The sequence below is a fragment of the Marmota flaviventris genome, chromosome 4 (assembly GCF_047511675.1).
Source record: "Marmota flaviventris isolate mMarFla1 chromosome 4, mMarFla1.hap1, whole genome shotgun sequence".
In the NCBI taxonomy this organism is placed as follows: domain Eukaryota; kingdom Metazoa; phylum Chordata; class Mammalia; order Rodentia; family Sciuridae; genus Marmota; species Marmota flaviventris.
Genome location: NC_092501.1, coordinates 28175726 through 28198681, shown reverse-complemented (window position 1 = coordinate 28198681; position 22956 = coordinate 28175726). Strand labels below are relative to the sequence as shown.

The window sequence follows — 22956 nt, the reverse complement described above, 5'->3', positions numbered from 1 at the left end:
TTTGAAACTAACAGTTTTTTCCACCTTTCCTTAGGGATCTTCGGCAGGAAGGTGTCCGACAAACCCATGGTAGCTGGTTCCGTCTCTCCTTTGTGTATAATCACTATCTCTTCTTTGCCTGTATCTTGGTGGTGCTACTGGCCATCATCCTGTACCTTCTACGACTCCGCCGAATTCACCACCGACAAACTCGAGCCTCAGCTCCATTGGACTTGCTGTGGATTGAAGAGGTGGTGCCGATGATTGGGGTACAGGTGGGGCCATGAGGATGGACCAGGACTGGAGAAACTTGAGTACCCCAGAGTTGCTGCTCATTGAATTTCTTCACTTTTTTTGTACTGGTCTCAGATGCTGCTTTGACCTTGGAATTTTTACTTTAATTTCCACTTTAATTCCTTCTTAGTACCCAGGTCCTCTTCTCAGAGAGAAGTTGTTATTTAGTATGTGAGGAACTAAGTGACAAGACATTGGTGCTAACAAGGGGACCAAGCATGCTCTCAGAGGTCTGGTGTGTTCCTGGATCTAGCCATTTTTCCCCTTGCTAAAGCATGAAGTTTGGCATTGGGCACACTGGAAGCCTGGTTGAAACCAAACTTGGAGCATCTGATACAAAGCTGGGGACATTCTAGCAAGTGCAGCAGCCCCTTCTTTCTCTGTAACAGAGATATTGTTTATGTGGAGATCCACAACCTTTAATATGGATCCAAGATCTTTGCAATTTAATGGACCAGATATGAATTTCCAGGCAACCAAAATGATACAACTTCCTTGCTTACTTGACAAAGAAGCCATTGTGGATATGATCCAAGATTCCTGACAATGTTGCTGATGTTAGAATATGACTTTAAAGGGTTGGAACCTCTTCTAAATGGATGGCCCATTGAAGATTTTATAATATTTTATCTGATGGCTGGTCTGACCAGGATAGAAATTTTTTTTTTTTCTCGTGTCTATGTGCCTCACAGGCTGTTTGGGCATTAATTTTATTTTTTGAGTCTTAAGTGTGTTTCTAAGATGGAGAAACTAGTGGGGTATGAGGACCTGAATTTGATTGGTTTCATGAGTCATTGTCCCCTAGGTATATTTTTATGAATAGGGAGAATTCAAGAGTTCCTTCATTTTATTACTCAGATCAATATCTAATTTGGGAAGGAATGTATTGAGGTTGTCATCATGTGAGTGGGCAAAGGCAATAAACTCAAAGCTCTTACTGTTTTTTTTTAAATAGAAATTTTCCCAATTCCTGACTCAGAATATCTGAAAGAAAGCAAATTCTACACTTTGGGAAAAATAGATTAATCTGCTCAGAAGCCACATGGCAGCTTCCAGAACCTCTGTTAAGAGTAGCTCAGTCACAAATAGAATTTCCATTAGTGAGAGGGAAAGCCATACAATTCCATTTCCATCCACTATCCTTCAGGAGTTTTGCTTCTCCTCCATGTTTAGCCTTTCAGTTGCAGGAACATTTCTTTTTCATCACCTCCTGCCTTTCCCCACTGAGTCTTCTTTATGCTTTACCTTCTATATTTAGCTGTTAAGTGTCTTGTCCACAAATATGCTCCTGGGGTTAAAGAAACTTTCTTTTCATTGCCTTTGATTTCTAGAATTAAATGAAGAGAAAAAAAAAATGGTCTCTGACTTTAAAGAATGGAAATGGATCTCTTAAACTAAATTCCCTACTAGGAGTAGTAAGGAATTAGGTGCTTCACAGAACAGAGAAGATGAAATTAAGATTCTCCTACAAATAAGTATACTATGATTGATTGGTAGGTGAAAGGGTGGTAAGTCTTGAATTGTTTTCTAATTAGATAAACATGAATCTAGCAAAGACCATTTCCTTTGAAAATATCTTTTTCCTTTCATTTGGGCTTATGTCACAGCAATTTCCTTTAATTTTTAAGAATTCTTAATTGCCTTGATTTTCTTTATTTCTTATTTTTATGCCCTGTGAATGAGCCCTTGCCTTACGAATGCTCCTTAAAAATCATGTCAAAATGTTTTTGCTAGCCAGTGCCTATTTAGGTTAACTGTAACTCCACCTTGATTCCAAATACTACTTTTGGTTTTCTTGGGAGATCTAGTCAATGATATATTTAAAATCTATGTGATTGAACAGTAATCATATTTGTGTGCTCAAACTGAAGTTGAAGCAGGAACATAGTGACTAGTCCAATTTTAAAGCTCTTTTTTTTTTAATATTTATTTTTTAGTTATCAGCGGATACAACATCTTTGTTTGTATGTGGTGCTAAGGATCAAACCCGGGCAGCACACATGCCAGGCGAGCGCACTACCGCTTGAGCCACCTCCCAAGCCCTTAAAGCTCTTAATAGTGAGATTATTCTTCATCCTGGTTGTAAAAATAAGCAGCTGTCGTTTATTAAGCATATGTATGTTTTTTAATCATTACCATAACCTTACAGATTGATATTACTATATTCTTTTTATAGTTGAGAATCTCAGGATACCTACATTTATCTTTTTTTGAATATAAAAATATTTCTTATTCTTAATTTATTTCTATTAGTTTTTGTTCAGTGCGTTATAGCCTGTTTATTATTTTAAAATTATGAGATCTAGGCTTATCCTTATTACCATGAGTAAGACTTCCTGAAATTCCATAGTACAAAAATAAGAAGGAAAAATTATTATACTATACTTCAGAAGAACTGAGTATTTGCTTTTGGTATTGGTTCCTATTCTTCTTCCATTGCTCCCAATTAGTAGATTTTAAATGAAATCCATTAGCTAGAAACAGAAGCCATTTATTCTTTGCTGAAGGCCAATTACTTATATACTGCTTCTTCACAGTGAAATATTCTTGCTTATAGGAGCAGAAGTCGATCTTGCCATACATACCCTTTATCTTCTTTTAACCTGCACTCTTTCAGGATTCTTATTTGTACTTCTGCATGTTTGAGTGGTTTCCTTGTGAAGATAATTAAGGTGTCATAAACTTCATATTCCAGTGGTTCCTTTGAATCTTACAGTTGCTCTTTGTAATAGCAACAATGAACTTGAGCTGTTTTAGAACTTTTGTTATTACTGAGACAAGTCACAGATGTCAACTTTGGAGTCAGTGGCTTATCATATTGATGTTTTATTCATCTTATGATGGAATAACCCATCACTTTTCCATGAATTGTCATTAGAACATATTGAAAATGTGTTTAATACCCACTTCTGTGGCATTACATTTAGTCGCAGTTAATTAAGGCAAATTATACCCTCTCTCTGTACTTCATCTCCTTGAATTGCATTTCCTTGGCCTAGAAAATCTTATTCACTTTCTACTAACATATTTATTTTCTCCAAATGTCATCTGAAGTATTCTACCCCTCCCTGTTCTCTGCCTAAGAGATTCCTTTAATGTTTAAGTCTTAGGTAGTAATTATTGAAATGATTGACCTACGACATTAACATTTGCTGTCACATCCATATTTGCTTCTTACTGGTATTACCTGAACAGATGCCTCCCGTTAACCCACAGTCTCCTAGTTTTGTGTTTTGTTTTCTGTTGGGTGAGAGACAAATGGACAGCGTGATTTAAGGGAAGGAACATTGTATTTAATGAATAGCCAGTTTGGATGCTACTCCTATCTTTAGTTTACTTTCACAGATTACTCCAGGCAATTTCACTTGCTTTCTCTGGTTCAGTTTTCATTCATAAAACAAAGTGACAAGATAAAGAACTAGTCAGGAGACAAGGTTTAAAAAAAGTCATATGACTTCAGGAAGAGGATTTTGGCCTTTGGTTTAGAGGACCAGGCTGTTCTAAAGAGCATCCCATTTTACCCATAGCCCTGACATTAAGGTTGATGGGAATGGGACTTCCAGTAGCAATCATTATAAATAAATTACAGATGAAAGGCTTTTTGTTTTTGTTTTTTAATTTACAAAGAATAGAGATTTACTTAGCTCACAGTTCTGGAAGCTGGGCAGTACAAGAGCATGGTACCAACATCTGCTGTTTTTTTGTTGCATCGTAACATGGCAGAGGCATCAGATGATGAGAACGATGAGAGCTGGGATTTCAGAGGCAACCCCCCTTGATTTTTTGATGATTAAATTGAGGCCCACAACAGTCATGGGTAAAGTCACAGTGTGTAGCCTCTTAGATACCAAGTTTCTCCATTCTTTCCCTGCCAATCATTTTGACAGGTACAAAAGAATGCTCACTGATGGAATCTTTCTGCAGTCGGTCTCATTGCTGCCCCGGTTCTGGGCACCTTGCATGTGTTAGGCAAGTGCTCTACTACTGAGCTGCATCCCCAGCCCTCTGCAAATGTATTTTAATAGAACCTATTTTAGTACAGCTGGCTGCAACTAACTGTGCCAGATCTTTATAAAGGCTTCTGATACTCATTTTTTACTTCTTTGCTCACTCAGAAATATACTTTCAAAGAAATAGTGCCAAGTTTCCACTGCATATATTTTTAGTTTTCTTTAAATATTTTAAAATTTAGATGTTTCTTTTAAACAATTTGATTACTTTGCACAATTTTGTTAACCACAGCATCCAAGCAATTAATATGATGATTACAATCCAAATGAAGATATAAATGCCTACCAAATCTACCTCATTAAGAACTTGGTTGTAATTCTTGGGCAGTTTCCAGACTTCCTTATGGAACAAAGAACATAGTGCTGGGTGGTTTTTATTTTATTATTTTTCTTGGTTGGTAAACTTCTTTTCGAACTAGTTCAGAACTAGTGTCTAAACTTTCCTTTTTGCTCTGGTATGTGATACTCCTTCATTTCAGCTGGAATTAAGAATTAGGATAGGAAGTAGCAATGGATATTTCAGGGCTGGGGCTATAGCCCACTGGCAGAGCGCTTGCCTAGCATGTGTGAGACACTGAGTTTGATTCTTAGCACCACATATAAATGAACAAATAAAATAATGGTATTCTGTCCATCTACAACTGCAACAAAGTTTTTTAAAAACTTCTCCAAAATTAGGCTTTTACATTAAATGCTAGCTTCAGAGTCTTGCCATTGGGGTAATATGCTTCTGTCAAACTTGTGAGGATTATGTAGGGTGTTATAAAAAAATGTCACCATTAAAAAAAATGAAAACTCAAGACCAAGTTTTGATACTTCTGATTAATGTAGAATAGCAGCATTTTTGCTGAAATATATACTTTTTTTTAGGTGATATTCTCCTTGGTTGTCTCGCTTAACTTGGATCTGATCTAAATTGAAAAGTTGTAGTACCTTATATCCCATTAATCTTCTGGTTCCTTATTTTGCAGGTGTCTTGTTAAAGTTTTATCTTAAGCCTGCTTTGTCTACTTCTCCTCTTCTAATATCTTAACAGACTGTCCTTGCATTTTTACACATTCCCTTTTGCCCTAATATTTCATTATTTCCTAGTTTGTTGAAACTGTTGTTATTAAAGGGACAAAGAAGGCATAATATACCAGCTGACCATTTTGCTTCTTAGAAATCTGAGCAATAAGAGGGTCCTTTTATCTGTAAAACTGAATTATTGCTCATACTATAAGGGCTTTCATTTAAAAAATATAATCAATCATTGCTTCCCATTTTCATAAATACCAAAGCTAAAAAATGTTCTCAATCACAGGATGTTTATAGCCATGCACATGTGACCTCAGGCAACCTGAAGACATGTCTGCTCCTGAGCCTGTCCTTTGTAAGTAGGGCAGCCACTACTAGTCCCTCCAGTGGCTCACCATTCTTCCCCCACCACTTGTGTTAATCAGCTTTGTTACTATAAGTAAATACCTGAGGTAGCTAGCTTATAAAGGGGTTGTTTTGGATCACAGTTTCAGATATTCCAGTCCACGTTGGAGTAGCCCCTTTTGCTTTGAGCACATCATGGCAAGAGTATATGGTAGAACAGAACTGTTGACCTCATTGCCAGCAAGCAGTTAAGGGAGCTCAAGTCCCATGGTTCCTTTCATGGGCACACCCACAAAGACATAAGGACCTTGAATGAGGCCCCACTTCTCCAAGAGCCTACCACTTGCCAGGAGTGCCACCATAGGGACCAAGCCTTTAATCATGGGCTGTGAGGGACATTCCAGATTCAAATCTAGTAACTCTCTCAGGTAGTCATGGTACTTTCCTAAGCAGCCCTGCCTATGAACTCTGCCCCTCATTAGTTTCATAAGCCTTTCTCTGTCAGCAGGGACCCCAAATACTTAGATTTCTGTTGTTTCATTGTATTTAAAATTCTCATTGCACAATTCCTGTTTAGTTGAAGCTCTGAGGTAAATACTATATTACCTCCATTAATTACCTGGAGGAATGGCCTCTGTAGAGTGTGCCCCAAAGCATCTTTTTATTATGATCCACAATTAGACATTCCACATGAATAAAACAAAGGCTGCTTATATTGCATTGATTTGGGGGGATGTGAAAACTGTGTTTTTCTAATGCTTCACATTAACTAAGAAAGTTTTGCTGAATAATTCTTAAATTTCTCATTAAGTCAGTCAGTGTTGAGGAAAATGTACAATGTGTGTTAGAGAGGTGATGCAGTCACCCCATGCAGGGACACAGGCATATGTGTTATATATGCCCAAATGATTCATCATTTGTCCCAGGTCCACAGGATAGCTGCAGGCAAACTGGTTATCCTAAAACCATGATCATCAGCATTGTTCTTTGCAACCAACATCACTTTAGGCAGCTGCTAATCATCCCTACCACAAAGGACAGCATATATCAATATGGGTTAAAGACACAATACTCTGGTTGACTGATGAACATATGTCCTTTAATTTTCTTCAGGTTTAAAAACAATTATTGGGACCTTTAAAATATTTAGGGAAACTCATTTAATCCTATACATATATGTTGACTATTTCCAAAGACGCATTTGGGACATCAATCAGTAATCATTTGTTTCCCATTAATTCATGCATTCATTCATTCAATATTTGGTTCATTGTCTGATGGCGCTGAGAATCACAAATACAAAAAACAAGGTAATCTCTGTTTATAAATAGTACAATGCAGTTATATAGCTAAATATCAGATACGTTTTTCCAAATTTACTCATCATCTGTAATAAAAGAAACATGAAGTAAAACATCTGAGATTTGAACTACTCCTGGGTTGTCACTTTCTTGTAGTAAACTGTAAAAGATTAGCATATAGTTCTTTGAGTTGGATCATTCTGTCTTCTGGTGTCTCAGTTATTAACTAAGGACAAGCTGGGTTTGCCGACAAGGAGATAATTGTATGGGAACCTGGGCCAGTGACCGCAGTTCCCATTAAAGAATTCTATCTAGAAGGATCAGGAGGCTAAGGCAGGAGGATCTCAAGTTCAAGGCCAGCCTCAACAAAAGTGAGGCTCTAAGCAACTCAGTGAGACCCAAAACAGAGCTGGGGATGTGGCTCAGTGGCTAAGTGCCCCTGAATTCAATCCCCGGTAGCCAAAAAAGACACACCCACACACTAATAGGATCAACACAGCAGATTAAATGAGATGGGGGCAGGATGGAACTTCAGAAGGAATGGGAATAAGCTAGTCAGAACTTCCTAAGGTAACTAGGCTATGAGGACTTAAGTCAGTGGTTCCCAAGCTTATATGCACATTGGAATCACCTGAGGAAGTTAAAAACTCTCAGAAGATGTGATTTAATTGGTCTTAGATTAGTCTTGGGCTTTGAGGTTTTTAAAAGATTTTAATGCAAGAGAAGTTCAGAACCAAGTCTAAGCAATAGCTTAAGCCCATAAGGGTCCAGGAGTTTTGCAAAGTCTGCCTACCTTTGTTCTGCTAAGAACGTTTGAAAATGGTACAATACAGGTCACATTGAAATTCATAGAATATTTGAGTTGAAAGGGAACTGAGATCATCTAGTTCAGAAACTGCAAATGGCAATCTCAGGTCATGGATGGATCCCAAACTTATTAAGCCTGCAAAACATTTTTGAAAACGTAAAATGACTTTTCAACACTTAACTAAAAAGTTTCACATAAAAATCCAGGTATGTGGCTTCTTTTAAAAACACATCTGACAATACTGGGCCTTAGCAATAGGCAGCATTCAGTAGCAGTTTAACCCCTTAGCTGGAGTCTAGAGTCTATGACTATCATCTCCACCAGCCTGACCTCTACCAGAGGGCAGGACATAGGAACACAAGGACACAGAAATCATGCACCTATAACCAGAAGATTACCAAAACCAAGAAAAATTGAAACATAGTCTGTTAAGAAGCCACAAATGGCAAGACATTTCTCTCTACACGATTATCCTACTTTTCAATATGAAAAGTAAGATTTAAAAAGGAATATTTGGTGCAATCATACTTAACGACATTCTTGATCCAGTGACTGTCTCAAAGCAGGCAGAGTTTTAAATGACCAATTTGGAAACCAGTTGGCATCGAAAGTCATCCTTGCAGAAAAACCAAGTTCTGTGCTCTCTGATGATCTCTCACAAGTAGTTTCAAGCCTAGGAAGTTGATCTTCTGAGAATTATTTTGGGACTCTTCGGAGTTCATTCATGAGCCAAAGAGCACCACTGAGCAGAGCCAAGGAGCCTGACTGGTGAGTGGCAGCCAAAGGAGTTGGAACGTACATCAGCAGAGTGCTAATGCCCAAGCCTGCCTGTTATAAAAATATAGGAAAAGTAGTAACTACAAAGACTGAAAATGACTGGGCTTGGATAACCAGATACATGAACCTCCACATTCTCCCATCACAACATTAAAAAATATACATATTTTTAAATTTCACAAGCAAGCATACTTAAAAATGAAAGAAATTCAAAGAGAATAAACCTAGAATTTCCCTTAGTTATTCCTCTACTCCTTCGTAGTTCCTAAAAAGTAGTTACCAGTTTCTACACAGTTGTATTTTCTTTTATACCTTTATAGAGATACAGTTTTGTGCTGTTAATATGTTTTTCTGTCACTTTTTTCCCACTTAACAATCTGTCTCGAGATATTTTAAACTGCTGTACAGTATTCCATGGTACAGAGGTACCATGGTTTTCCAGGTTGTTTCCATTTTTTCCATCATTACAATTCTATAAGGAATTTCCTTCCTTATACAAAGATGCTTGTGCAATGGGGTTTTTCTATGGCAGACACAAAGAAGTCAGTTTTCTGGTCCAAAGGATTATATGCCTAACATTTTAAATGATATTGCCAAGAAGCCTCTGGAAAAAACTGTACAAGCTGGATGCAGTGGTGCACACCTGTAATCCCAGTGGACTGGAAGGCTGAGGCATGAGGCAGGAGGATCACGAGTTCAAAGCCAGCCTTAGCAATTTAGGGAGGCCCTAAGCAACTCAGTGAGACCGTGTCTCTTAATAAAAATACAAAAGAGGGCTGAGGTTATGGATCAGTGGTTAAGTGCCCCTGTGTTCAATCTGTACCAAAACCAAAAAAACTACAAATTCAGGTGCTCACTAAGAATATTTGAAGGTATCTATTTTCCTACACCCATGCCAAAAACCGATAATCTTCCCTTTTAAAAAAACAACAACAAGGGCTGGGGATGTGGCTCAAGGGTAGCGCGCTTGCCTGGCATGCGTGCGGCCCGGGTTCGATCCTGAGCACCACATACAAACAAAGATGTTGTGTCCGCCGAAAACTAAAAAAATAAATAAATATTAAAATTATTTAAAAAAAAAAAAAAAAACAACAACAACAAAAAACTTCATTTCTTTCTAAATTGACAGGCACAAAATAGTACTCATTGTTTTAATTTGCTCCTCTCCAGTCATTGAGTTAGGCTAAAAAGCTTTTCATGTTTATTAGCTATTCATCATTCCTCTTGTGGGAACAGGGTATAGATATCCTTTACTTATTTTCTTATCATTAATCTTTTTAAATCTGCTAGAAATATTAAAATATTTTCTTCTAGTCTATCACCTTCCTTTATAACTGTTTTGAGGATACCCAGACCAAAAAGTAGTTTATACCTGCATATATGCCAAAGCCAGCAGAGTCACTGCTGCCATCTTGGTCCTCTGAGGAAGGGGGATCCTTCGGGAGAAGAAGTAGAGTGCTGTAATGGCAGTGACTGAAGTGATTCCCTGTGGGGACGAAAGACTCTTATCACTTAATGTGAGTGCTAGAGTCTCACTCACATTATGTGTCTCTCCTCAACCACTAAGCAACCATGAAATACTTCCTGTGTGAGTCACAGAGAACCACACTCTACTTCCACCCCCATCATTCCTCCTCAGGTTTCCTCCATGGTCCTCTTCTGCTTACAACTTAAATGTCAGTGTTACCTAGGATTACACCCAAGTTTCTGGGTGTATTTCATACACACACTCTCAGCGATCTTATGCACTTTCCCATGTGGCTGTCCCCCAGGTGTGGCCCTCACTTTTTAAATAATCTTTGCAACCTATTCCTAATCTTATCACTAATCCTATATATTTGTTTAAAGTAGGCTGACCCCAACACATGAGAGTTATTGTTTTCCAGGGCCGTGAGTAGAAGAGGTGGTAGTATTGCCAGCTGGCACTAAACAAGATCAAAAGTCTCATTTTCATTCCTACCCTTCAGAATAAAGGTCCAACACTGAATAAGATCGTCCTCCTACATCCAAGATGTTTCTATTTCTATATCTATTTTCCTTTTCCTTTTCCGAGCTGTCCACAATGATAATTACAACCAGATTTTTACTTATGCCAAAATATTGTGTGGAGGTGGGGACTGAACCCACACGAGGTACCATGCTCTAGCCCCAGAGTTCTTGGATATCTGAGTCCTCTAGACCTCTTTCTGGATGTACTACCATCACCTCACAATCAACATGGCTCTATCTAATGATATCTCCTATCTCTAGCTCCATGCTCATTCCAATGGTTCCATTTCTGTGGGTCCTGTTTTAAGCATGCTGTAGAAGAAACTTTGGAATTGCCTTTGATCTTTCTTCACCTTTATCCCTAAAAGCCAATCTTAACTCTGTTCCTTTAAAACCTCCCTCAGATCAGATTCACTATTCTTTTTAAATCCATCTCCCACCATACAGCTTTGTTCCCTAGCACTCAGGCCTGCATCAATGCCACAGTAACTCCTTCTCAGGTCTCCTTAATGCATTGAGTCATCATGCCCAGGCTGCCAAGCCAATCTTAATTTGGTCCATGGCAGGCCTTCAATATCTATCATAACTTAAGCCAAAAAGTGCTGATGAAGCTTATGCTCTTTGGGGCTCTTTGACAGCTATGCACTCAGCAATCACAGTCTCTGCCCTCTCTACTCAATCTCATGACTGCTGAAACGTCTGTAGGTATATTCAGGGTTGAGGGAGGTTATCATTTTCCAGGTGGTAAAAAACATATTTGAACTTTAAGAAGCTTGCAATATCTGGAAAGCTAGAATTTACCTGGAAGGAGTGTGAGTAATTACGATAAAAAATCAGAAAACTGGTTCCAGAATTTCTTCCAAAAAGAATAGGAAATACAGTTTCCGCCCTGTCTTCTGACTGTTGCCGTCACTGCTTCACAGACATTCCAAAGCCTTCCCAAGGCTCCCTGTGCTCTGTAGCCCATCTCTACACTTACCAGAACCCGGTGATCAAACTGCACCATGGTAGGATTCTCGAAAACATTCCTCAGGATGGGGGAAAAGGTAAAGAGATCCTGCGGGATCCAGGACTCTCCCATTTTGGGGAAGGAGTTATAAACAAGTCCAGCATCTAGTCCTGCCACGAAAGCCCCTGTGTTCCAAGGTAAATGAGATTTATTAAAATGAGAGGAAGAAGAAACCAAACATTAATTCTGATACAGAAAAAAGCCTATTATCCCAGAGTCAGATAAAGGGTCAAGTCATAGAACAACAGAAAGACCTATAATAGGGGCTCAAACAGGGAATATATTATAATCACCACAGGAACTGAACAGCAGCTCTGTACCCTTTGCCTGCTTCTGCCCCAAGATTCTTGCATGTCTCCCCTACAGAAATGAACTACAAGTTCTGGCTGGAGAGGCATATCAACTTGGAAGGATTCCTTTAGTGATTCTGATACCTTCCCTGTCCCCACCTGAGTATGCTGATCTTTTTGGAGATGCTCTTCCCAATAATCTCCCTAACTTCCTCAGGTCTCTGCTCAAATGTCACCTTACCAAAGAGATCTCCTCTGATGATCCTATACAAAATTGTGCTTTCCTACCTCACCTATCTCCTCATTCTGCCTTTTTTTTTTTTTTTCTTATTCACAGCATTGAAGACTATCTGACACATGGTTTTTATTCTGCATTATCTGTCTTCCCCAAGTGCTTGATAAATGTTTGTTGGATAAACATAGAGATCAGAAAACCCCCAAAACTTATAAACTAAATCTTGGATAAACACATAAAGAGGGCATCTGAATTAGTGGATGACTGATCCATTATTCATGATCAAAAGATGATTTAGGGAAATATGGATCACAGTCCTCATTTTTGTGAATACGATTTCATAAAGTTAAAATTTATTCTCTCATGTTGGAAAAAAATATTCAATCAATATTATTTTCATTTTAGAGCAGGGCTTTCCAATAGAACTTTCTGTGATAAGGGAAAGTATCCTATATCTACAATATCCAATGCAATTGATGTGAGCCACATGTCTATTGAGTACTCAAAGAATGGCCAGTGAATGGCTAGGTATGGTAGCATACAACTATACTTCCAGCTATTGGGAGGCTGAAGCAGGAGGATCTGAAGTTCAAGGCCAGTATGGCAACATACCAAAACCCCATCTCTAAAATAAACCAACCAACAAAATGTGGCTAGTGTGACTATAGAATTAAATTCTGGGGCTGGAGCTGGGGCTCAGCAGTAGCACATTTGCCTGGCATGTGAGAGGCACTGGGTTTGAATCACACATAAATAAATAAATAAATAAATGGTCTATCAACAACTAAGAAAATATTTTTTTAAAAAAGAATTAAATTCTAAAATTTATCTAATATTAATTAATTTAAGTTTTCATAACCATAGACGGCTACTGATTCCTCTGTTAAAATAGTACAGTTCTACAGTGAGAGAGGTAAAGGTGGAGGTGTGATTTAAAGAATTAAAAACTGTATTGGTCTCTCTGCCCCAGAGCACTCTCCATCTTTGACTGTCTTGGAGGGCAGGCCTTTTGTCTGAGCCATCTTGGTGTACTGTAACAATAACAATGATGTTTCCATAATATTAACAGCTAACACTTCTGTAGACTTTGCTATTTGCCAGGTTCTATTGTATGTACTTCAAATATATTGTTCATATTAGAGCTATCATCTCCATTTTATAGATGAGGTCACTGAAGACCAGAGAGGTTCCACAGCTTGCCAAGTTTAGGAAGGTCATAGATGGTAAAGCCAGAATTTGAACCTGGGAAGTCTGGATCTAGGCAGATAAACAATATTTTTATTTAACTGACTGGATAGCAGGATTTTTGAAAAGGAGGAAGGAAGGAACAGAAAATAGAGGATAAAGATGGTGGGTATGATAGATAGGTGTGAAAATTAAGTAAGATGATGCAGGAAGAAGGGGCAAAGCATCAGGCAAGAGATTCTACTTGAAAGTGTAATGAAAACAGGCCATCTCTGATGAGAAGAATCCTACCTGAGAGAGCTGTAAGGAACACGAGACCTGCTGTTCCATGAGCAAAACGTCTCAACCACAGGAGCTGGTGGGTTTCAGGCAACTAAAGAAAGAAAATCATTCAGATAAACTGTACTGCAGGAACTATGAAAGACAGCAAAGCTTTCCAAGGTCAAACCCAAGTGACAATTTAAGGTCAGATTTTTTTCTGACCCTCTACTAGGCTAAATACTCGAAGCAGATTCTGACAAGCATCATATTTAATTTTAATTATGTATTTGCCATGTGTCTTCCCTGCTATCCTGAAAGTTTTGTGAGAGCAGGAACTGCTGTCTGTCTGAGTAGAGTAACCCTAGTCTAGTGCTTGGCATGAAGGTACTCAACTACATATCTGTTGAGAACTGAATGACTTACATTCATCAGGGGAAAATGCTTTACCATGGTTCAAATGACATGGCTTTTCATGTTTTGTGTGATACTTAGTATTTTACAAATAAGGTCAGGATCAAAATTATATAAAATGCCTAGAGTGGAAGTTCTCACATTCAGTGTTTATAGTAAAGTCAAAATTTGTTTTTTAGTTTTACTATAGCCAAATCCTGATACAAATAAACAAATATTTATTAAGAAATTCATGAGCCAGGCACAGTGGTGCATGCCTGTAATCCCAGTTACGGAGAAGGCTGAGGGAGAAGCATCACAAGTTTGAGACCAGCCTCAACAACTTTTAAGACCTGTCTTAAAACTAAAAACAAAAGGGCTGGGGATGTAGCTCAGGAGTACAAACCTGTAGGTTAAATCCCCAGTACCAAAAAATCAAAAAGAAAACAACAACAACAACAACAAAAAGAAAAACAGGAGGAAAAAAAGAACTTTATGAATGGGTAACTATAAAGATACAAAAAAGAAGTCAGAGTGCTGCCCTCAACTGCTTTACAATGTAAAATATAAAAAATTATATGTTAGTGGTAAGGTATGGTAGGACAGTATATCAACACTGTCCAGTAGAACTTTATATGATGATGGCTATGACTTATCATCTGTGACTAATGAAGACTTGAAACATGACTAGTATTAAATAAAGTTAATTTTATTTAACTATAAAGTTTAAGTGAAAAGTTTACTTAAATAATGTTAATTTTAATTAAATTAGTTAACTAAAAATTGAAATAGCCCCATAGAGCTCTCCAGCATAGCACTATAAAATTAACTGACCACCATCTCAAATCATTTCTATAATTAGGGGAATACAAAGAAATAAAAAGGGAAAAATACTTGATAGTTAGAAAATCATGTAACCTGTAAGAGTTCAATTTCAGTAGATGGTGTGTGGGTATATGTCTAAGTGGGCGTATGTGTAATGGTGAGTGTGGAAGCCAGATTATAGGGACTGAAAAGAAAAAAATGGGTTATCAGGAAATAAGAGTTATAGATGTAGGCAATTTGTTTTAGAAGTCTGACTTTCTAAGTCAGGAATTATTCAGATATGGAATGCGTACTATGACAGTGTTTCAACCATCTAACTCCCCTGTGGGGGGATAACTGCCAAGTTAACATCTCCAGTCCTTAACTTCGATCCAGGTCACTAGTTTCAAATACCTACTGGATGATTCTACTTTAGAATCCTATGTTACCTCAAACTTCTCTTCATGAACAATTTATCCAGGTGAATCTGGGATTTCAAAACCTAATATAATAGTCACTGTTTTTAAATACTAGAAAAAAAAATATCCTCTAGGAATGTGCTATCTGAAGACCTCTATCATAAATGAGGGTCTCCCAAAGAGTCCTACCTTGTTTTAAAATCAAAGCATAAAGCGTAAAAACTTGTATTTCTGTAGCGAGCCAGCCATGGGCTGTTTGTGTGTGAACTATGAGTATGAGTACATGAGTGGACTGGACTGATGATGCCTCTCTGGGCTTGCTCTGCCTATGATCCCCAAAAAGCACATGAGATAGGTGTGGCCTTCCATGATGTCAGTCAATCTGCTGACCATAAGACATCACCAAGCTAGACTCAACCTCCTGAAACCTGACCTCCTTACTGGGGTGGAACTTTCTCGGAGTGTCTTCCCTTCAATAAAAAGGGGCTTCAGAATGTCCTTCTCTTTTTTTGTCTGCCTCCCTTGTGGGAGCTGGAGGAGAGGGGACGTTGCTGAAGAATCTCAAGGAAAAGGTATTTTCTCTGTCTTGGTGTGATTATTTCGTGCCAGCCCAGTTCATCTGGAGTGACCCTGAATGACTTAGTCATGTGTCGCAACATATTTCCCTAAAGAAAATCAGTAAAAAGAAAAACCCTTTTAGCCAAAATCACTAAGGTTTAATATAGTGTTAGACTTGAATAATAGGTCCCCATTTAACACGCAAAATATGGCTCTTGTATACCACCAAAGTTCTGATGTAGTTCTCATTCTGGTCTCCCTTGCTTTTCCACGCTCTATCCCTTCTGGAGTCAAGTTTGAGGTGACATAAGATTCTTACGTAGAATCATCCAATGGGTATTTGAAACTAGTGACCTGGATCCCAGGTAAGGACTGGAGATGTTAACTTGGCAGTTATCCCCACAGGGGAGTCAGATGGTTGAAACACTGTCATAGTGGGCATTCCACATCTGAATAATTCCTGACTTTGAAAGTCAGACTTCTAAAATAAATTGCCTACATCTATAGCTCTTACAGTCAAAGTGGCTGGGATATATCTTAATGTTGGTACTCATTTTCTTCCCCCAAATTCATTCTTTTATCTTTCCAACAGATAGTGTTGAAACACTACTCAGCTCCTATATGATCTAGCAATTCCATTTCTGGATATACATCCTAAAGAACTGACAGGATCTCAAAGAGATGTTTGCATACCCACATTCAAAGTGGCATTATTTACAATAGTTAAAAAGTGGAATCAACTCAAGTGTCTTTTGACAGATAAACAAAATGCACTGTATATATATAATGGAATATGACTAGGTCTTAAAAAGGAAATATTTTACACATGTTATATCATGGAGGACAGTCATACATGAAATAAGCCATTCACAAAAGACATGTATTATTCCACTTATATAAGGTATACATAACAGTCAAATTAATAGCAATAGAAAATAGTTGTCAGGAACTAGAAGGAGGTAAAAGAGGGGAGTTGTTATTTAAGGGGTATAAAAAAGTTCTGGAGACTAGTAGCACAATACTATAAATATATTTAACATTACTGGATTGTACATTTAAAAATGGATAAATTTTTATCATAGCTCAATGGTATCTGACCCCTGGCATCACAAAACAAACAAACAAACAAACAAAAATCTAGTTTTTGGTAAATTGATGGATGTCATTTTAAGGGAATCCAAATTTTGATTTACAATTTCCTATTAGAACCAAAATTTCCATTTTCCTGACCCTGTCAGCATCCACGCAGATGTGGTAATAATCCATATACTGACCTTGTGCTGAGGGAGCAGCAGTGAGAGTGAGGTCCACAGACTGGCACAATAAAGAACAAGGGCTGAGCCTAGGTGGGCGGCAAGGCGGTACTGACTGACCCGAGGGATATCATGAGAATCCGGTTTTTCTTCTAATCCACTTTTCACCATGTACCATCCCAACAGACCCTAGAACCCCCAAAACAAGAGGCAAATCTAAGAAGGTTGAAACTGTGCAGTTTTACTAAGTGCAGCATCAGAAGTACTCCCTACCTGACCCTTCCTTTCCATACCTTGCTACATACCCAGCATCCCAAGACCACAAATACCACCATTAGTGCTTAACCATCATTTAACGTTTTAATGAAATATCGTCCAAATCTAGCAAAGTACACAAAAGTTTATCTGTATGAAAAACCTTACAAATACTTGATAGAGTTTAACATTATATAAATCAGTGAAACAGAACAAAAAGGATTCATAAAAACCAGATTACATTCCTTGGAAGAACTTTATAAAGGCAACAGGTAGCCAGGCGCGGTGGCATATGCCTATAATCCCAGCGAGTTGGGAGGCTGAGGCAAGCAGACTGCAAGTTCAAAGCCAGCCTCAGCAAAAGTGAGGCACTAAGTAACTCAATGAGATCCTTTCTCTAAATAAAATACAAAATAGAGCTGTGGCTTCAGTGGTCAAGTGCCCCTGAGTTCAATCCCTGGTACCCCCTCACCAAAAAAAAAAAAAAAAAAAAAAAGGCAACAGCCAAAAACAATTACTGTTAAGTGATAATAAGACAATTATAAAAGTTTTGGAGTAAATCATACAAATCTAACTGCTTTGTAAATATGTAAGTTCCCACTCTAAGTAAAATGAAACGGAAGATCCCAGTATATGAGCTCTGAAATTGAATTCCAGTCAAAAGGCATTGGCCCTTGATTAAAAAAAAAAAAAAGTTGGTAATGAAAGTACATGTTTAAATCTACAGTATACATCATATTTTATAACTTTCTAATCTAATTGGTTTTTTCAATTAACCAAACAACTGTCAGTTTCAGTCATATCTGGTAAAACACAGCCCTTTCAGCCCCACACTCTCAAGCCAGTAGAATCCACATCAAAGAAGGGGGATTCTACTACTCCTTTTAAATAAATACTCTTCAGGAAATGTTTTTGGCATTTCTTTCCCCTTTCAAGGCTACCTGGCTATTCTAATTACCTTGATTTCATCTGTGTGACATTTAGAAGATGAAGGTACATACACTGTGATTCACCAGCCTCCACTTTCTTCTTCCCATAACCCTACCTAACATTTTAAATTTCTCCCTCCCTGGGAGTCTGTTTTTAGTGTCTATTTAATTCTAAAATACTTACTTTCATTTTGTTCCACTTGACTTTAAGAGTTAACTAGTAAACTTTTATAAGTGTCTACCTCTGTTTCTATTACCTCCTTAATCCCTTGTAATTGGATTGTATTTTTACCACTTCTGAGTTAAATTAACCAATAGCTTTCTCCTGAACAAATTTTGATGATGTTTCTTTGATTCTCTCATACCATCCCTTAGGACCTCTGTACTTCTACCCAAATACTTCTAAGTGTCTTCTCTCATGATTCATTTTCTTGGCTCTCAGCTTTACCTAACCTCTTAATTGTGGGGGTCTTTCAACACTCTCTTCCTTAGGAGGAGTTCCACTTACATGATTTTAAACACCATTTATACTTAAATATCTCTCAGCTACATCTGTATTCTAAGATCCTTCATCCCATAAAATGTTTTCCTATTTGCTTCTATAGCAATTCTAACATGGGGATCCCACTTTCCAATACAGCAAGCAAGCAAGACAAAGGGAAGAGAAGAGAACTCAGTAGGAGAACCACAATGGGAAATAAACTCTACTTTTTTTGGCACATGAAAAGGTATTTACTGAGCCAATTCTAGATACTCAACTAAGTGTTTTATGTACACCATCCATGCAAACCTAAATGACAGGCCTCATTATTATCCCCATTTACATATAAGGAAATCATAGCTTACAAAGGTCAGACAATGTGCCCTACTATGTAGCAGGGCCAGGGTTTAATGCCTGTGATACAAAATGCATACTCTTAACCATACTGTTGCGGTGTTTCAAGGATTACGTCTTTAAAAATAATACCATCTAGGAAGGTCCTTGGAGCCTCTCTGATGTCCCAATCTTAAATTCATCTTACCTGAAAGCATACTAAGGCACAGAGAGCAAGAACACGTCCTTTCATGCCACGGTTAAGCCAGCCCTTTCTCCAAAAGTAAGCAGCAGGTAAGATGTATGCAAGGCCTACAATGCGACCCCACATCCGGTGTGAGTATTCCATGTACCAGATGAACTTGAATTCTGCCAGCGTCATGTTGTGATTCAAGCTGAGTGAAATGGGAAGCCAAAAATGAAGAAAGAGGAAACATCCCTCTGATTTTATTTACCTATGGAATGCAGAAAGATTCTCAAACTTGAGCCTGCTTCCTCATCAGCAACCTCAGGATAAGTTTGGACTTAAAAGTTTAGATTAGGTAACTCACTAAATGTAACTGAACCAAAGATCAAGGAATCTACTGAATTAAAGTCAGCAAAAAATCGAATGGCTGCCAGGCATGGTGGCACATGTCTGTAATCCCAGTGACTTGGGAGGCTGAGGCAGGAGAATCCTAAGTTCAAAGCTAGACTCAGCAATTTAGCAAGGCTCTAAGAAATTTGGCAAGACCTATCTCTAAATAAAATATAAAAAGGACTAAGGATATGGCTCAGTGGTTAAGTGACCCTGGGTTCAAACCTCAGTACCGGGGGGAAAAAAAAAAAGAATGGGGTTAGTGGGATGTTTACCTGATTCTAATACTTACATTTTAAATTCTGGAAATTGCTGGTATTTTTGGAATTCAGTTTCCCATTCCTCTTGGCTTGTAGGTGGCTTCATCTCCTTTATTAAATGCCAGTCTACCATTGAGAGGCCAGACTCTGTCAGCCTTAGGATAGGAAATAAAATTTTGAGTGTGGGTATGATGCTAGATTATTCATAAAGAGTTTATAGCAATAAGCAGATCTAACATTAACCCCACTAAAAGTAAACCCATAGTTTCATTGTTTCCTCTTTTGACACCTTTCTCTTCTACTGCTTAGAATTTGTAAGAAACAGCTCCCATCAGGTATCCATTTCTTTACCTTCTTATTCTCTCAATCTTTTCATTGAACTTTCCGCCCTTAATTCTTTCACTAGCCTTCCTTGACAGCCCAAATCAACCTTTAGACCAAAGAAATACATCTTAAATGCATAACCAACACACTTTTTTTCTTTTTCTTTTAGTGCCAGAGATTGAACCGAGGGTCTCGCACATGCTAAGCACACACTCTACCACTGAGCTACATCCTCAGTCATAACGAACATTATTTACACAGGAAAAAGAAATTTGTTATAGGCATACAGGTCTAGGTTCTTCTGTGAATTTAAAGACAATAATATTCAAATTTGTTGTAGTTTCCCATAATAGCTTATTAACATATCAGGCATTGTGAAATAAGGGCACTGGGAATATGGACAGAATTTGAGGAATACACATTTTATTAAAACCAGAAAATATTTTTACCAAAAGGAGTCAGGCAGGGTGGGTTCTTCGATGTCTGATTTTAGACCAGGAGCAAGAACTATACAAAATGGGCCTGGAATATTTTCTCTTATCAGAAAGCAAGGAGTCTATCAAAGGTAACTAAGACTATCAAAAAGACACTTTTAAGAGAGTCCCACCTGCTATCATTATAGGACAGTTTAAGCAAATCATCAACACCATCATCACAGGGGACTAAAACATATCAAATGCGTCTAACTCTATAAGCAAATTATTATACTTATTATATACTTACACAAACGCTTTATTATTCATGAATGTTCTAATCGCCTATAAAGTATTTTGGTATTTTGCCCCTTCATCCTCAATCTGAATCTGATCAAGCAACTAGTCATTCACAGGACACATAGGGAATGAAGGGACATGTTAAACATCACCACAAACAGTCAGCAAAATCCAGACTATAGATAACCATAGGACAAATGATGTGGGCTTCTTTGAGAACAAAAAAACCCTGCAAATCAGGAACAGAAAGTCTAAATCTACAATGTTTGTTCATAGATTTAAAGAGAACCTACTAAGGCATATGAACCAATTGTGATGTATGGAACTCCTAAGGGTTTAATTCACACAAGCAAACAGTGAAAAGTTTTGAGATAAATTTGAATGTGGACGAGAGAAGAAAATATATACAAACAATGCACACCTACCAGTTAAGACCTAAATTAGTCTTGGTGATAGGCTCCTGCGAATAAAACACTGACCTGTTTTATGGCAGGGAAAACCATCAGACATGTTCCTTCTTTAAGACCTCAGTTTCTGCATCTGTAAAATTAGAGAGCTAGACTATATGATCCCTAAGGTCCCTTTCCCCTCAGTCATCCTGTGTGTCTACTAAAAACCCAAATACCTGACTCACTATGAGCAAACTACTCACCTAGTTACTCCACCAAGAATAACTGCTCCAGCCACCGTTCCACTGCAGACCAGGAGCCATCGGCCCACCACCCGATCAGCAGCCTTTGAGGGAAGGGACGCTGTTTCCCTTCCAGATTGCAAAGCCACTTCAGAGACGGTGCTGTACTGCCCTGACCTCAGAGGGCGTCTGATGCCACAGCTGCAACCACACTAAGGACCAAGATAGATAGATTATAACTAAAGAAATGAGGAACAGCTGCTAGCCACACTCAACCCCAATTTGACTGGGCCAAAGTAAGCTGTAAGACCACATACATCTCCATAGCTACAGCCCTGGTAAATCATCATCTCTTAAGTGGAACACTGGTTTTTCTGCCTCATTCTAATAGTTCTCTGCATATGCCCCTGCCTCTGACTTCACTCTACACCTAGATAAGGATTATTTTCTTTCTCCTCTGCAACACACCCTGTCCTCTGACTGCTTAACTACTGCAGATCTCAGCTTATATGTCATTTCCTCTGGGAAGCGCTCCCAGACTTTCTACAATGGGTCACTCCCATAGCATACTGTACCTCTCCTATCACAGCCCTTAAAACATCTTAATATATCTTCATTACAATGAGCTCTGGAAGGCAGAATCTGGTCAGGCTTGCTCTTTCCCTCCTGCTACCTTTATATCTTAACACCGTTTCCTTACATAACAAGGCCTTACTAAAGATTTAACAAACGAATTAACGAATGAACTGTGACTTCCTCCAGGGCAGGAATCTTGCAGTATTTATCTTTCTCTCCCCCGTTCCTAACACAAAATAATTACCCCACGATGATCAGTTAAGAGAATTCATGCCCTCTTCTGGCTGTATCCCTATGAGTAAAAAGATCCATGTTCAGTTTCCTACTTCTAATTAAACAACGTTAGACGAGTAATTTGAATTAAGCCTCAATTTCCCTCTGTGTAGATTGGAGTTATGATTACTGTTTTGGGTTTTTTTGGCAAAAATTAAGCGTGCATGTAAAAACTGTTGCGTTGTTACCATGTGCTAAATGTTTGATGTGTAATTAAACCATTTAATCCTCACAACAAGCTTAAGATGTAGGTACTGTTTACAAAGACATCGTGGTACAGAAAAGTTGAGTAACTTGGCCGATAACGCTCAGCAGCAAGCTGCATGTCCGGATCCGAACTCGGGTGCTCTGAATACATAAAATGCCAGAGTGAATTGGAAGGAGCTAAAGTAACATGACTTGGGGCTCTATTATCTTTATTCTGGCCTTTTCACCCCATCCCCGCTTCCGGAGTCGAGGAGGTGAGGTACCTGTGTTCTAGGCGCCGCCCTAGGAACCAAAAGCCGGACACTTTGGCTCCCCAGCAAGGTTTTCAAGGGCGGAAAGAGCAACCGCTGCATAGTTACACCACCGCACAACAGCCAGCAGCACAAGCCAGCACTCCACGGTCTCCTTTCTCCACCACAGAAAGCAGAAACACTTCCGGGGCAGGCAGCGCGAGCTCCTCATTCGCGCGAGAC

At 38.5% G+C, this 22956-nt stretch overlaps 2 protein-coding genes across 4 annotated transcripts in view; one reads left to right on the top strand and one right to left on the bottom strand.

Annotated features, from left to right (window-relative positions):
* Positions 1 to 5083, top strand: part of Entpd7 (ectonucleoside triphosphate diphosphohydrolase 7) — a 42243-nt gene extending 37160 nt beyond the window's left edge. The window contains exon 13 of the mRNA XM_027930381.2: positions 35 to 5083. Within this exon, the coding sequence (XP_027786182.1) occupies positions 35 to 266 (232 nt within the window). The 3' untranslated portion in view covers positions 267 to 5083. The remainder of the gene's footprint in view (positions 1 to 34) is intronic.
* A 1639-nt stretch (positions 5084 to 6722) lies between these two features.
* On the bottom strand, positions 6723 to 22915 carry Cox15 (cytochrome c oxidase assembly homolog COX15). 3 transcript variants are annotated; one of them, XM_027930132.2, is made up of 9 exons: positions 22747 to 22915; positions 21449 to 21639; positions 19792 to 19914; positions 19131 to 19317; positions 16946 to 17113; positions 13531 to 13612; positions 11500 to 11654; positions 9904 to 10017; positions 6723 to 8582 (listed from the first exon to the last, which is right to left on the bottom strand). In XM_027930132.2, the coding sequence occupies exons 1-9, from the start codon at positions 22834 to 22836 to the stop codon at positions 8451 to 8453; spliced, it is 1242 nt and encodes a 413-aa protein (XP_027785933.2). In that variant the 5' UTR covers positions 22837 to 22915; the 3' UTR covers positions 6723 to 8450. The 3 variants fall into 3 exon arrangements, with proteins under 3 accessions (XP_027785933.2, XP_071467109.1, XP_071467108.1); XM_071611008.1 differs by lacking the exon at positions 22747 to 22915 and adding an exon at positions 21276 to 21336 and having other exon boundaries at positions 21449 to 21534; XM_071611007.1 differs by having other exon boundaries at positions 8473 to 8582; positions 9904 to 9967.
* Between the last annotated feature and the right edge of the window lie 41 nt (positions 22916 to 22956).